The sequence below is a fragment of the Zalophus californianus genome, chromosome 4 (assembly GCF_009762305.2).
Source record: "Zalophus californianus isolate mZalCal1 chromosome 4, mZalCal1.pri.v2, whole genome shotgun sequence".
NCBI lineage: Eukaryota > Metazoa > Chordata > Mammalia > Carnivora > Otariidae > Zalophus > Zalophus californianus.
The window spans coordinates 171578901-171594427 of record NC_045598.1 but is presented as its reverse complement, the minus strand read 5'-3'; the positions used below and the strand labels follow the sequence as shown (position 1 = coordinate 171594427).

Below are 15527 nucleotides of genomic sequence, written 5' to 3'. Positions count from 1 at the left end.
AATGAGCATTTGTCATGTGCCAGGCACTATTCTAAAGATTTTATGTGGATCGACTCATTTGATCCTTATATGTATAATTATCCCCAATCTAAAGATAAGAAACTGAAGGCCAGAAAAGTTAGTCTCCTAATCAAGTCCATATGCTAAGTAGCAGAACTGAAATTAAATTCAGAACTCTAAGTCACAGTTTCAGAAGATGCTGCTTTAATTTCCACTAATATATCATAAAACAGTGGAAGTTACATGTATGGTTTTTCTAAATAAAGCAGTTTGAGATCTGTGGAGTGCATATGAAATTAAGCAAATGTGATATCTGGCAGAGATCAGAAGGGGATCCCTTATGATTCAGTGCTTTATTTCTCCACTGGATAAAGCGGCCTCCTTTGGCAGCTTTAATTACTGAAGGGTTTCAAATTGATTTTCTTCACTGGCATAGAGTGTTTCTTTTCTTTTCTTTTTTTTTTTTACCACATGGATAATTGGTTAAAAGGAAGAATCACTGCTGCCATGAAAAGAACAATTATTTAAAAAGCTCTAGATTGAGCTTTATTTCACCCATAAGTTGTATCAGTCTACTTAATGCCTTATCTAGCTTTATTTCTACGAATTTAAAAACCTGTGTTAAAAACTACATTGATTGAATACATTATATATATTATTTAGTGGTTCAAAAGAACTTCAAAGTGTTAGTTGCCGATTATTAGATATAAACAAAATATAGAAAACTTAAAAACAGAACAGTACAAAATACAAAAAATGTGAAGTAGTAATTTTTCTATTTTGAATATAGAATACCTATTAAACTTCAATCTATATTTTAATATACATTGGAACAAAACATACATCTAGTACAACACACATATATCAGGACAAACATGACATATGTCATTTAAAATTTGTCTGGACAAAATCCTTTTGTAAAAAATATAAATAAGGTTTTTAAAAATATAAATAAATTAAAGCTACTTGCTAAATGGAATTTGAAATTTATTTTTTATTTTTATGACTGAAAATATAAAGGAGTTTCAAAAGTGAAATTTATATAATCTTTAGTAATATATTTGTTCAGAATGAATTAAGGTCTACTTAAAAAATGTTCTTATCATATATATTATCAAATGATGAAATAAAAAAAGAGTTGTTCAGGTGTTTGTGAAATTGTATCTCGCTATGACAGGAATTTGATAGTAAGAAAATGTTTATAAACTCTGCACTCTGCTCATGTCCAAGTTCAGTCTGTGGTTCCCAGGCTCAAGACTCCACACAATCTGCTTCTTTCTAACCTTTACCCACAACTTTGGAGTCTTTTGCAAGCTTTTGTGAGTCACCTGTAAAACAAACATCCTATGGCATGTTTGTTATTAATTTATTAATCCATCTCCATAAAAGCTTCCAGGAACTCTCCAGGAATCAATTCTAGAAAGTGTTTTTCTGTCATCTCTATTTCTCGTGGATACTCATACACTTTATAGACCCTCGACAATAGAATATAAATGGATTTTGCTGCTAAAAACAACAACAAAAAATCTCAAAACATTGGAAAACTGGAACAAGCACTGTAAAATTATTGGGAAACAGTATTGCTTTAATTCCCAATAATAACAAAGAGGGGTTACATGAATGGGGATGTATCCATGTTGCTTTTGGCATGTGTGATTTAGGTCTACTGGCTTTGCCTTAAAGGAAAACATTCAAACTGATCAAATGATGACTAATTTCCTCAACCCCGTGTGCCAAAAGCAGGGAGTTAATTTATTTTTTTGGAAAAGGGGAAGAAAATCTGTCTTTGTGCCTTCATTCTTATGAAGCAAGGCTGAATATATCATTTGGGTTATTATTCTGCTGATAACGATGCCATCAGCTTGACTCACCAAAATGTCCTATGAGTACTTACTGAGATCCACAAGCAAAGAATATCCAGGATCCAGAATACTCTGCTGGCATTTTATGATATAAATGCTTCCAATCCCCAGGTCTCTCAAGTACCCTGACCCGCAATCATAATGTCACTGCTTCACAAAGTTTAATCTTGAGAATATGTTTTGTTTCATATGATCTTTTGCTTTGGATCTGGTGTCTGGTAAGGTAGGCTCTCCACTATGCTGCCCATTCTGTTTGTCAATGATACCGCAAACTGGCATTTCAACACCAAAAGACAGAAGACAAGTTGAACGTCCTTTGAAACCTTCCTTAAGCAGTCTAGAAAGAAATTCACCAAGTTATGGAGATTAGGAAGGGAATTTGGGGACCATGTAGAATCTAAATATGTGAACTTAAAGGGAAATGCTATACCCAACGTTGGGTGCCAAGTCAACTCAAAAATAGCTGGAGAGAGAGACAGAATCCCAGAGCATCCACAGAACTAATGGAGGCTCTCATGGGGTTCTGAGCCACCCAAGACCAACCAAAAGTCGCTGACTTTGGTCCGTCCTACCATTAACCAAAAGCCTACAATTTCAATTTGGCAAGGGCATGAGTGACTCAAACACAGATTTATTTCAGTCTCTCCTGAGAGGACCTCTTCCTTCTGGTACTCTTTCTTTTTTTTTTCTTCTTGGCTATAAAAAAAGTCATAATATTTATATGAGTAGAGGACATCTGTTGTTTTTGCCTGGTTTGCGTCTATTCCCTCTTTCTTTGAATCTGTTCTTCCCCACTCTTGGTCTTTATGATTTGGGAAGAACTGAATAACAACCCTCCTCTCCTCCAGATACAGAGATGGGAGGCAACCAAGTTTGACCAGTTTATTTCATGCCCTTGAACTCAATGACAGATTTAGGGGCATGTGACCCAAGCCAAGCCAATATGACTCAGTTCCTGGACTTTTGTTGGAATTACTGAGAAAGAGGAGCTCTCTTTTCACTCAGACTGGTTAAGCCGTTAGCTGGGAGGATGTCATTCTGGATCTGACTGGGGCCAACTCAGAGAATCTGGCTGAGCATAAGCGTAGAGCAGAAGAGAGCAAGACTTGGTCTTGATGGCATTGTTTGAACACTTAGATCCAGATGTGCCTGGTGCTAGACACTTCCAAACTTCCCAGTATATTAGTCAATTAACTGACCCTAAACTTAAGTCCCTTTCAATCTGCATTTCTACCATTTACAAACAAACCTGAACGATACAGCCTGACTACTTTATTCACAAAAACCTTGGAAATTTGTAGGTATGACCTCAGATAAAAGCCTCAAAAAAAAAAGTCATTTTAGAGAAACTGAAGCCCAGAGAAGTTGACTAGCAATTATGGTTAAAACAGAGCCCTCTCCACTGACTTCATCTCAGAATACAAATGCACATGACCAGACCATGGGGACTACACTACATCAAAAACTAATGATGTAATGTATGGCGATTAGCATAACATAATAAAATAAAATAAAATAAAAGAGAAAAACAACTGAAAAAAATTACTTGTCAAACAGTAGGAATTGGTCAGAAGCATTCAAAAATAGGTCACTCTGGGACAAAGCTTTTCTCTATCACATGGAGGAATTAGATCCCACTTCTCTCTAGTATCTCCTCTCGGTGGAAGGACTAAAATTTCTGCACAGGCAGCATATGTAGCCAATGGGAGATATTCCAAAGTTAAAACAAAGGGGGCTCTGAAACCATCTGCCTATGGAAGAATCTGCATCTGACCACAAGTCCATCAAGGCACCAATCAGGATAATGGTTGCATTTCTTTGTAAAATAAAGGAACTCAAAGGAACCTGAAATCAAGCTCATAGATACAGAGAACAGATTCCTGGTTGCCAGGGGCAGGAGTTGGGGTGGAGGGGCGTAGGAGAAATCAGTGAAGGAGGTCAAAATGTTAAAAAAAGAAAAGAAACACAACCTAATTCTTCCCTACTCTGGCGTAGGAAGACTATGCCTTGATCTAAACTATATATTAAAACAAACATACTCCCTACTTCTATCCTCACGCTCCCTCCCCACCCCCAACACTCCTCTTTGAGGCTGTGAATTAGAAACTGTTGCTGTCTGTTAATTAATATTATTCAGTTAGACAACTAGATGAATGAGATGTAAGCTAATTGGGCTCATAAGTCTCCCAGCTATAAATGCTGATGAAAAATCAATTGAGCAACACTTTGTTCATTCTTGTTTAATTGAGGCTATCAAGGCTCAGTCGAAGAGGTTTTTGGCTGTACTGAGGGAGTACAAGTTAACTTCTCTTGAAGATAAGAAGGAAATGTAGACTCAGATTTTTTTTGCTGACAAAGGTCTTGGCTTCAGAAAGAGCTTTTTGAGGTTTTAGACTACCAGATCAATGTTATCAGACACATCCATCCCCTAGCTTCTGATAAAAATCCCAGTGCTAGTTTGCAAATATGCTAAAGATACTTAATTTAAAAAAGACTTATGGAGCTCACTAGTTCCACTGATAAATCCAGTTTTGATATATCTTTTTGTCAGTCTATATAATTTTTATGAAAGGCAATGAATATCCATAGGAGCCTATGTCCCTTCATCTCAACTTCTTAAATGATATAAAAGGTTAAAAAAAATTGTGGGATAGTTTGGGAGTGTGATTTTTATCCTTGGTATTTTTTTAAAAGCCTAACAAATACCACTAAATGTCAACCCTTCTAATGAAAATGTGACTTAACTCATTTTATAAAGATATATGAAACATAACTCCTCAAGATTTTATACTTGTTTCTCAAACAATTGCATGGCTTTCATGTGCTTTTGCTTAAACATCCCATAAATCATATTAAATACAACCGTGAAATCCATACGACTTGTCCTGACTTTTCCTTACTCACTATTTATTCCAGAACAAAGCCACTCCCATATGTTTAGTCATGCCAGGCTAAAGGGGTCCTTATAAGGATCACACACAGGGGATCAAGGAATTAGTGGCTTAGCATGTCTGTTGAGACACTGTCTTGGCTGGGGTTGGCAGGAGTCTCTTCTCGGGTTGCTTATGTTCTATTCTCACATTCTCCCTGTATTTCCAAATGTCCTCACTGCTCTACTAATCTGTGCTTTCCACTCTCTGGATTAGACCAAAAGTGAGATTTCTGCACTTTGGATGTAGTTAGACCCAAGATATGGTCTACTAAGCCCAGTCCCATTCAGACCCCCAAAATTAGCTCCTACTTTTTAAAATGAGAAAACCATGATCGTTTGTCCAGAAAGAAATTTTTTTTTACCAATTTTATTACCAAATTTGAAAGATTGTCTCCTAAAGTCTCCCCCAAATAACAAGACATATCTTTTCTACTGATAATACAAATCAGATTGGGCGCCTGGGTGGCTCAGTTGTTAAGCGTCTGCCTTTGGCTCAGGTCATGATCCCAGGGTCCAGGGATAGAGCCCCACATCGGGCTCCCTGCTCAGCGGGAAGCCTGCTTCTCCCTCTCCCACTCCCCCTGCTTGTGTTCCCTCTCTCGTTGTGTCTTTTTCTGTCAAATAAATAAATAAAATCTTTAAAAAAAATACAAATCAGATCAAAGTATTTTTCATTATTTGATCTCATCTTCTGAATATTATCCAAGCTGATAATGTGAAAACAGGATTAACAGTCCCTAGAAACTCACTTTTTGGGAATCAGCCTTTTGTTGTTATTCTTGAAACTTTTACTTGAAATAAACATACATTTTTAGTGTTTCAACTCTGAAACTAAGTCCCAAACTGTGGATGTACTTGAGAATGGTAATACTGAAAAACCTGCCTATGATGGCATAGATATATTAAACCATCTCCTGAACAAGTTTGTTGTTCACCAACTATCCCCCAAAATGAAAAGAGTCAGTAAGAAAAAACATTAAAGGCAAACTGAGATCCCCATGGAGTAAATGCCAAAATAATAGCACCGTATAATTTTACTGTGTGTTAGTCCTGGCTGTTTGTCTCCTATTACCAGTAAGAGCTAACATTTCTCTGGAGCTTACTGTGTGCACAGCACTGTTGTAAATGTCTCACGTGGATTTATCTCAGCTTAAACCTCACAGAATGCCACAAGATCGGCACGGTTATACCCATTAAACAGATGAGAAAATGATCATTTGGAGAGGTTAAAGAATTGGCTTAACTAGCCATTCTGACTCCATATCCTGCACGATCCATAATATAACGTCGCCTCCTCAAGAAGAGGGCTCTCGTCTAATGTTACCTACATGTTGTCCACAGAGATTTACACAGAACCAAGTACATGAGTGCCTGACAAAATCAGGCTTGCACTTACCCTGGAGTGATTCTATAACCACCCTATAGGCAGTGGCATGACGATGCACCTGCCACCGAGCACACAAGCTAGTCATTTGAATCTGGTCTGCTTGAAGATTGGTCACACCCAAGAACACTAGAATGAAATAGAAACACACCTATGTCACTCTACAGACAATGCCATAAATGTCCCCAAGTCTGAAGTGAACTTTAACACAATAAAATTCTAATGCAAAGAATTAGAATTCCCATAGCCAGTGGTGGGAAATCCATCAACTCAATAAATCAGTGCACAAAAGATAACTATTTTATTACTGGAAAGAGCAGGTGCAAAACATTATGGATAATTTTTTATCCATCTATTTGATACTTATAAACAAAAAAGGAAATATCTGTTCACAGGGAAAAGACCAGATGTAATGGATGGTGAAATTCTGAGTGATTTTTAATCTTCCCTCTTTATTTATTTGTGTTTTCTTAAGTATTATTAAGAACACAAATGTAAAAATGAAAGATTTAACGCATTAAAAATTATAAAAAACAAATACACAGATTCCCATTCATCACAGAACACTGATATACAAAAATAATTCACAGAAAGGTTATCTGGGGGAAGCAATAAAAATAGTGTTTCTCCAATACGAGAAAGGGGTAAATATCTGGTGTTTATCATTTAGACTCAAGCAGAAAAAGTAGGAAATTAATATTTACTTTCTCTAATGACCTCTGACTTTTGTCCACATCATTTTCTCTTGTTTTTCCCTCTCTCTTCACTACCTCTTATCACAAAAATAGTTTAAAATGATTTTTCAAGATGGTAAAAATAATCTTGTCTAATCAAAATTTACATCTTCACATTGTTCCTTTCTGTTAAATCAGAGAGAAGACCTCTTTTCCCAATGCTGAGTAAATAAGCGTTCTTGTTCCATAAAAAAAAGGGGGGGGGAATTATTGATGATTTATGTCACCACACTAAATTTAACAAACACCTTAAATTAATTTATTTGCATTGTATGGGCTTTTACTCTGCCTGGGAGAAAGAGAGAAAACAAATAAAACGCCCAACTAATTTTTATTTTAAGGACAGAATATAAAACAATTCAATACTCTCTCTCTTTTTTTTTTTTTTTTAGAATTTTTAAAACTTTAATACAGTTCAAATCAGCGGGCCAGGTTCACTTCAGCTCCTTCACTGCCAAACCTGGGGGCAAGGACTGCTTCAGTTTCTCTGCCTTCTCCTTGTCCATGATGACCAAGGTGTAAAGGTATCTGCTGCACCGAACTTTAAACTTCACATTATCCTTATTTTTCTTGATCTTGACGGATTTGGCGTCCTTTCGCCTGGCCATGAGCAAAAAGTCCTTGATTTCCTCGATTTTGCGTGGCATGGCTCCGGGGGGGCGCACGGGAGCGCGCGGCCGGCACAGCAAGCAGCAAGAAAGGGGTCAATACTCTCTTTTAAGATGTATTTGGAATACCCAACGTATTTATTGAAGGAGAGAAGAGGAATGGGACAGAAGAAGAGAAGCAGAGAAAAGAGGATAGAAAGACACAAGACAGAGCATGGAAAAGAGAGGCCAAGAAAAAAATCACAGAGACAGAAAAAGTGGCCCTGAGAGAAAGAGTGATCTAGAGAGGAAAATGAAGATAAGCCAATGAAAGGAGGAGAGGGGGAGGGAAAGTGTGCAGGGGAGTCTAGGGGGCTCCTAAGGAAGGGCAGTGGCATTGCTACAACAGAACAACAGGAAAACCCCTTGGAGGTTACCCTAGGGCCCAGAATGGCATCACTGCACCAGCCAAGTACAAGATCAGAACCACAGGCCAACATCTGCCTAGATCCGTTGAAGACTATGTCTTTTGAGATTATGTCTTTTGAGATTAAAGTGATTCTGTAATCCAGCCTTTAAGGTCTTAAGATAATCCATACCAAAAGATTCAGGAAGCCTCCTCTAGTGAAAAGCCTGGCCCTATCTAACATGTAGGTGGCCAAAATAGGTGGCTTGGGGTCTGATTTAATATATGCCCCATTCTTGCAGCATTCTATTCATCAGATAAATTATTTGATGAGGGATGAGAGTGACTTATGGGCCAAGGGTATAAAGCACAATTATTACAATAATAATAACGGTTACTCACTAGCGCTTGCCATAGGGCAGACATTTTACCCATTATTTCTGCAAGCCTCACAATTAGCCTATTATCTTCATTCTAGAGTTGAGCTCAGAGAAGTTAAGTCATTTGCTCAAGGCGACAGCTAATAAGTGGCAGATTTAAGACTTCTACTTTTGATTGTCCTTCTCAGGTGTGGGGCTCGCACAGCTGAGAGCACTCAGCATGATTTGAATGAGCATACAGCCACACCATGTTTATTTTCATTATTTTCGTATTATCTTGAATGTGTATTAGGATAATTACGTGGGCTTTGAAAAGTATTTAAGGTAAAAAAAATTGTAAGTCGATTTAAAGAAATATATTAAACAGATGGTGTGGAAGGATAGCAAACTTGAGGAATATGGAACACACGTGCTGGAGTTTGGAAAACATTGCCTTATACCATGGCTGTCTGGAAGTGGTATATGCCAATGAGAAGTCCCAGATGGTAGGCAGACAGCATGAAAACCCTTAAAAGGTACAGAAGAAAGTCCTTTTTGTATCTTTTATGGATGGCAAGTGTGTGTATGTGTGTGTGCGCACATGCACGTGCATGTGTGTGTGTGTTCACATAAGGGGGGAGGGGCAAAGACTTTGAGAAAAGGCAAACCTCCCCCACCCCCAACCCCCTCCGGCCCAACTTTGACTGGCGTTGGCCATGTCAGGCTACAGGCTGGTTGGAAAATTTCACCTAATGTGAAAAATGCCAACAAAGACTTTCCAGAAGGAAATCCTATCTGCCACCATCAAGTATGTTTGAATGCCAGGTTCTGATGTTCAGCCTGCCAACCAGGACGCTGAACTACAGCCCTGAGCGAGGAGCACACCTTTCTTTCCATGAAACACCATCCAGAAAGGGCAATGCTGAGGAAAACAAAAACCAACGGCCAAGTTGAAGCAGGGGTTGAGTTACAGTGAAAACAAAGCAGCAAAACCACATGCAGGGGCTGAGGCAACGGGACATCAGTCTTACGTGTTTTCACCACGCCCGTCAGAGCGTCGCTGAAGCCCGAGGCCTGGGAGGCAAATATTTTCACATTGTAGTCCATTCCGCTGAGGAGGTTTGTGATAAGAATGGTGTTAATGTCAGCTCCCACAAAAGTTTCCAGGGTTGGGCCAGCAACTAAAGGAGAAAGAGTGATTTCAGTTACACCGGAATATGGAAAAATGGAAACACTCCTGACGGGAATTGTACTGGTTCGACTGTGTTTCAGTTGCCCAGGATTACGTAGAAGACAATCAGCAGAGCTGGGGTTTGAACCTAGCCCCATCTGGCTCTGAGACAGACATACCTGACTACCACGCTAGGGCTTTTTTTAGGGATCTAGTCCTTTCCCTCAAATACGGTTCTTTCCCTAGTGCTTATTCAGAGAAGCTGGTCCACCTCACAATCCACCATCTGCCATATTGTAAGGTTGTCACAGTGGAGCTACTACACTGCCACAGGCTTTGTAGGCTTTGGGGCACTTGCCAAACTGAAGAAGTCATTCTCAATTGTCCCTTCTCAGACACCCAACCTTGTCCCCGGCAGGCACGCAAAAGACAGGAGCAGCAGATTTTACCTTGGACGCTGTGCTATACCTTGCCACATGGGGGTCCAGCACAAATGTTACCAATGTTACCAAATGTCCCATCCCCTCCTCTGAGCATTTTTAAGAACAGACAGATGACACTATTATTCCAAGGCCCTTGACCAATTGGCTTCTTCAGTGTCTTTACATTTTCACCTCTTTTTCAGCCCAGTGGAGTCTTTGATTTAGCATTAAAAGCATTCCTATACAAACTTATTTACCTCCTGCATTTTCCCATCTGCGCTCATACTTTAAGAGTTCTGAGTTACTAACAAGTTCCTAAAATACTCCTTACTTTACTTCAGAACCCCCTCCCAACAACGTATTTATATATTTCTATACGTACATGTTATCTCAGTAGTGATTTTCTCATGCACGAAAATCTTAACTCTAATGACCACATACAATTCTTCCACTTAACTTAAAGCAAGAGTTCTCAACCTCAGTGCTATGGACATTTTGGGCTGGACAATTCTTAATTCTGGGATGGCAGGGGGCAAGGGGAGGTACTGTGACTCGTAAGATGCTTAACAGTACCCGCCAGATGCCCATAGCAACCCCTCAGCCTCCCAAGTTGTAGCAATCAAAAATCTCTCTGTTGGGCAGCAAAATTGCATCACTTGACAATCACCAGCCTAAAACAAAGCTATTTTCCCTCAGACAATCTGATAAGTATTTACAAAATGGTCCAAAGAACGAATCTAGCAAGGTTGTTTTATGAATTAACACATGCTTCAGGCCTAAAGAAAAGCAAGCACAAAATTGGTGATGGATCGCAAAGAATCAGTCTTGAGCAAGCCAGTGCATCCATGGTATATTCTTGCTATTTTATTTTCAGTTCATAGAGATGTCTGTCTGGAGAAATTGGAGGTGGGGGTATTTTACTTGTATGGACCTGGATAATAGAACACAGTAAAAAAAAGCTGAAAAGTGTTCCAGAGGCAAGAGCAACATTTCAGATGACACATTGAGCCTCATGTGCTCTTTGAAGGCAGAAAGAGATTTTTAATGGTTGAAAGAATACTCTTTAAATTTTCTTGCCAAATCAGTAAACATAATTAGAGAACCCCTTTCTTATGAATAATCAGAGTTGAAGGCCCAAGTCCAGAAAATGGACAAGACCCCTCTAATATCTATTTTTAGTTTTCTGTTTAAACTTCCCAGAAATGCTTAATGTCAGGAGTTGATAGTGTAACAGGTGCCTCATCTCTCCAGACATCTGGACCAAGGCCATAATTGCCCCCTGTTTGCGCCATTCTCCCGCTTTCAGGATGGAAAGATGTGGCAGGTAAGGAGGGAGAGAGATCTCCTCATCCAGGCGGCTTAGAGGCTGATGGAAAAGCATTTTACAACCACAAGCTTAGGGCTTTGATGAACTTTATACAGTTTCCAAATTTTATACAGTTTCCAATACAGTTTCCAAAACGAAGAGACTAAAAAGTTGGTAAGCCAACTTTTTCCTACTACTCCAAGAAGAGATAGAAGAGGAATTAGAAATTAGAGATTCTGCATGTTTAGGGCTTATATATCCACCGAGCCATAGAAGCTTCCTACTCCTACCGAGTCAAGGCATCCTTCGGCTGGCTCCTTGTCTGGCGTGCGCCTAGGTTAGGGGCATAACAAGTGTGTATTCTGCTCATAAATATGCCCAATCATTTTTTAGGTGGAGTCATAACATCATTGTTCTGATAACATCTATCCTAACACTAACCATACAAGGAAAAAAATTTTTTTTCAAAAAAGTTAGGACCCTCCCCACTTCTCAAAACTAAAGATAAAAGCAAAGATAAAAAAATCAAAACAAAAATAACTTATCTTGAAAACCATTTCAGATCCCTAATCATGGTAACAATATTTTTTTACAAAGCATTACTTACCACTAACAGGTTTGTAGACAATCCTATAGCCCTTTACAGGGGAAGATGGGGGATCCCATGTAATGCGCAACCTGTTATACCATTCTTCTGAGACCCGTAAGTTTTGGGGACCGGAGGGCAGCACTGAGCAGAGAAAAGGAAAACCAGTGGTTTAGTGTAGTTTCCATCTTTACAAACTACACTGTTAACAAAATCTAAGCTAGCTTCCCATAATGTTAAAAATATTTACAAGTAAAAATGTATTAAAACACACAGTGAGATTTTGAGAGTCTATGGTTGTTCTAAACATTAAATATGTAGAAGATTAATTCTTGTGGTGAAACACTTTCATGTGAAGATCAGTAGTTCATTCAAGGTCATTCTCATTCTTTTTTCTTCAGTTTATTTTGAGTAAAACTGAATCAAATAGTGTTTATTAAACATTTCTGTCTACACACCACTGTGTTCCACTATCAAAGTATGTTTGTACAGCAATATCCAGGGTGCTCACACCATGGTAATGATGGTAACTCCAGGAGGGAAGATTCTGATGATTTTTTTTTTTTTTTGCTTTCATCTTCATATCGCCTATATTGTTCAAAACTATATATTATTGTTTACCAATTTTTTATTAAAACATTAAGCCATTTATATGGAGAACCTTTGTAAACCACTGTGCATATTGACAGATACTATCATCATTTCTGTTACTGTTGATGGAATGTAGCTGTGTTGACTATTGCTTATAATAGGAAGATCCTATACCAACACCTTGAAATAATTCTACTATACAGATAATTGTTATATGTGGTGGTATTTCTGCAATAAGATTTAAGTCTTTAAATGGTTTCTGTTTGTGTGAGTGCATATATTTGCTCATCATGAAAGTCTTTTACAAATTATGCTAATTTTTAACATAGGACAGTTAAAAGTAGATCATTGAGCCCAGGTCAGCAGCAGTTAGATGGAGCCCAACTACCTCCCCGCTGCCTCCCTTCCTTCCCTTTCCCTCCCTCCCCACAGTGGCAGGGTTTACAGTAACTTTATAGAATATTTGAGTGTTAAAAATAATCCAAAACCGACTCAGAACAACAGAATTCACTGTGCTTATTTTAAACCAGCAGCTACAGAATTTTCAGGACTTGTATACTTACTTGAAGAAGTCACACTTAAGTGCCCAACTACAGAATTCAGGCCGTGCCACCATTCTGCACCCAGTCATGCATAACTGGTTGGTAACTGTGGTGGATTAAAGATGGGTGCAGGATTTTTACCCTCCTCCCATTGAGTGGTGGAGGCTATGGCCCTCCCTTTGAATTTGGGTGGGTTCTATGAATACCTCACCCAACAGACTACAGCAGAAGTGACTCTGTACCAGGGCCAAACATAGCCCTTAACTGTCATGACAGTTCCCACTTTCCACCTCTTGGAACTCTTGCTCTTAAGAGTCCTGAGTCATCATGTAAGAACTATGATTCTCCTGCTGGAAACAGTCCATGGAGAGGCTCGGAGACCACATGGAAAGAGAGAGGCTCAGCTGAGTCCAGCCTTCCAAGTGTCCCCACCAACATGCCAGCCAGACATGTGGGTAAAGTTGTTTTGGATGCTCTAGACCAACCCAGCCACCAGGTGACCTTAATCCATACCACATGGAGGAGAATTTCCAGCAAGCCTGGCCTAATTTCCTGACCTATAAAATCAGGCACTAGAATAAAATGGTTCCTATTTGAAGCCACTGGGTTCTGAGGTAGTTCATGCAAATACAGACAACCAGGCAGCAATGAAGACAGCTAAGACTTTGTAGTGCCTTTAACCAACGGTGTGCTTCTTGGGGTATGCTCCTTGCTTGACCGTCATGGCCAAGTCACCCAAAAGAACACTGAGTGATGCCCCCTCTGAGCCACCCAGCACCGTAGGAGCTTTGCATGAAAAGGCAAACAGTATGGATGAGGTTCTGGCCTCTCATGATGCTGCTCTCCAGGGGAGGGAGACAGACAATAGACAAATACATGAGTAAACAGGAAAATATCAGGTAGTCATTACTGCCATAACATGATAAAACAACAACAACAAAACAACAACCAAAGAACAGGTTGAGAGCTTAGAGAGTGGGAGCTCCTTTGCATGGAGTGGTCAGAAAAGCCTGAGGAGGTGACTTTGAGCTGGAACCAAAATGGCAAGAAAAAGCCCAAAATGCAGACATCTGGGGAAGGATATTCTGTATGGGAGGAATAGTACATCAGTCCTAAGGCAGGAACAAGCTTAAAATGTCCAGTGAAGAGAAGGAAAGGAGGTATGGCTGGGACACTTGTTAGGCGGTGAGATTAAGGAAATTGGTGGGGTCCAGGTCTTAGAGCACCTTGTAGGGCCATGGGAAGGATGCTGGATTTTATCCTGAGTACAGTGGGAGGCCATTGGGAGACCTGACACAGAGGTCTGACATGAGCTGACTGGTATTTTGAGAAGCTTCTCGAGCTGCTGGGAGGAGAATGAAGGATCAAAGAGTGGAAGCGCTCATTTTAGTGACAGAGAGTGAGGTGTGGATCAGGGCAGAGCCGTCAGATTAAGACAAAAGAGGACTGGCCCACAGAACACATCTCGGAGAATCAACAGGACTTGTGATGAATTAGATGTTGGAGAGGAAGACGTAGTTTGTTAAATCTTAGCTTTTACACACGAGAAAACTGAAGCCCAGAGCAGCTTGCTCACCTTGCCCAAAGCCATACAGCTTGCCTGGGTGGAGACAAGATTCAGATTTTTCTGTCTCTCAATCTCTTTTGCTCTTTCTACCACACTCCACTGTGGTTTTTGGGGCACACTGCAGGGGATGGGTATTTTCAATTAATTAGTCAGCTAGTAGGCACAGAGAGAAGGCTTCACTCACAGGTTTTTCCAGGGGCAGAGACGCTGACACCTTCTCCATCATCGTAGATGGGAGTCACCGTGACTTTGTACTCAGTATTGGGAAGCAGAGGCTTCAGAAGGAGATTGTTCTGGCTTCCAGGCACCATAACCTGAAGAGAAAAACAAAGGACCATGGTGCTACTTAAGACCTTTATTCCTGCTGGTCTACTAATGGAGCAGGACTATGGGGACTTGGAAATAATCAGAAGCAAGGCAATGTGCTTGAGAAAAAGAGGCATGCATGCAAAAGCATTTCTCTCTGGAATTGCCCTCACAGCAGCCCTCAGCTTATAACCTCTAAAGCAGGTTTAAATTTGAAGCAATTAGGCTCTGATGAATAGTCTTCTCTCAACATCTTTTCAGCATTTGTAAAGTACCCAGAAGTGAGAATCATCATTTTTTGGAAAGCAGGCATTTATAGCTTAGGAGGGTTCATTCTACAACCCAGCCTGCTTATCATTTTTTATTCCACTTAAGTATCCTCTTGAAAATTCAGCCTTCCGTTCTTTACTCTCTCAGACATAATCCCATCCCAGCCCTTTAGAAAAGAATGGAAACTAGCCAAGAACAACAGAACCACACATTAAATCCACATTTTCCAGAGCAAAACAGAGTTACCAGTAGGACTAAAAACTGAGGCAGCTTTTTTATTTCTAAAAGGAGATGTCTTCCTCAATCTGAAATCACCATCACTCTACCTCTCAAGGCGACAAAAACGGAAATGCAGGGGTGAGGTCCACACTGCACAAGCATTGGTGTAACACGCCACGTAGCTCAGTAGTGTAAATTCTGGTATCCCCCCAAAGAGCATATGGACCAGAAAAGCCACATGTTCTCAATGTTAAAACCACAAGACTTTCTGCCTCTGATTCTG

The 15527-nt window shown here is 39.7% G+C and overlaps 2 protein-coding genes across 6 annotated transcripts in view; both read right to left on the bottom strand.

Annotated features, from left to right (window-relative positions):
* Positions 1-15527, bottom strand: part of COL14A1 (collagen type XIV alpha 1 chain) — a 212549-nt gene that overhangs the window by 101173 nt on the left and 95849 nt on the right. For all 5 annotated transcript variants that reach the window (XM_027624793.2, XM_027624808.2, XM_027624828.2 and 2 more), the window contains 4 exons: positions 14634-14763; positions 11771-11893; positions 9296-9445; positions 6191-6307 (listed from right to left, as the gene is read on the bottom strand). In XM_027624793.2, coding sequence (XP_027480594.1) covers positions 6191-6307; positions 9296-9445; positions 11771-11893; positions 14634-14763 — 520 coding nt within the window. The remainder of the gene's footprint in view (positions 1-6190; positions 6308-9295; positions 9446-11770; positions 11894-14633; positions 14764-15527) is intronic.
* Positions 6539-8105, bottom strand: LOC113939183 (60S ribosomal protein L38-like). The gene has a single exon (XM_035727292.1). The coding sequence runs from the start codon at positions 7557-7559 to the stop codon at positions 7347-7349; it is 213 nt and encodes a 70-aa protein (XP_035583185.1). The 5' UTR covers positions 7560-8105; the 3' UTR covers positions 6539-7346.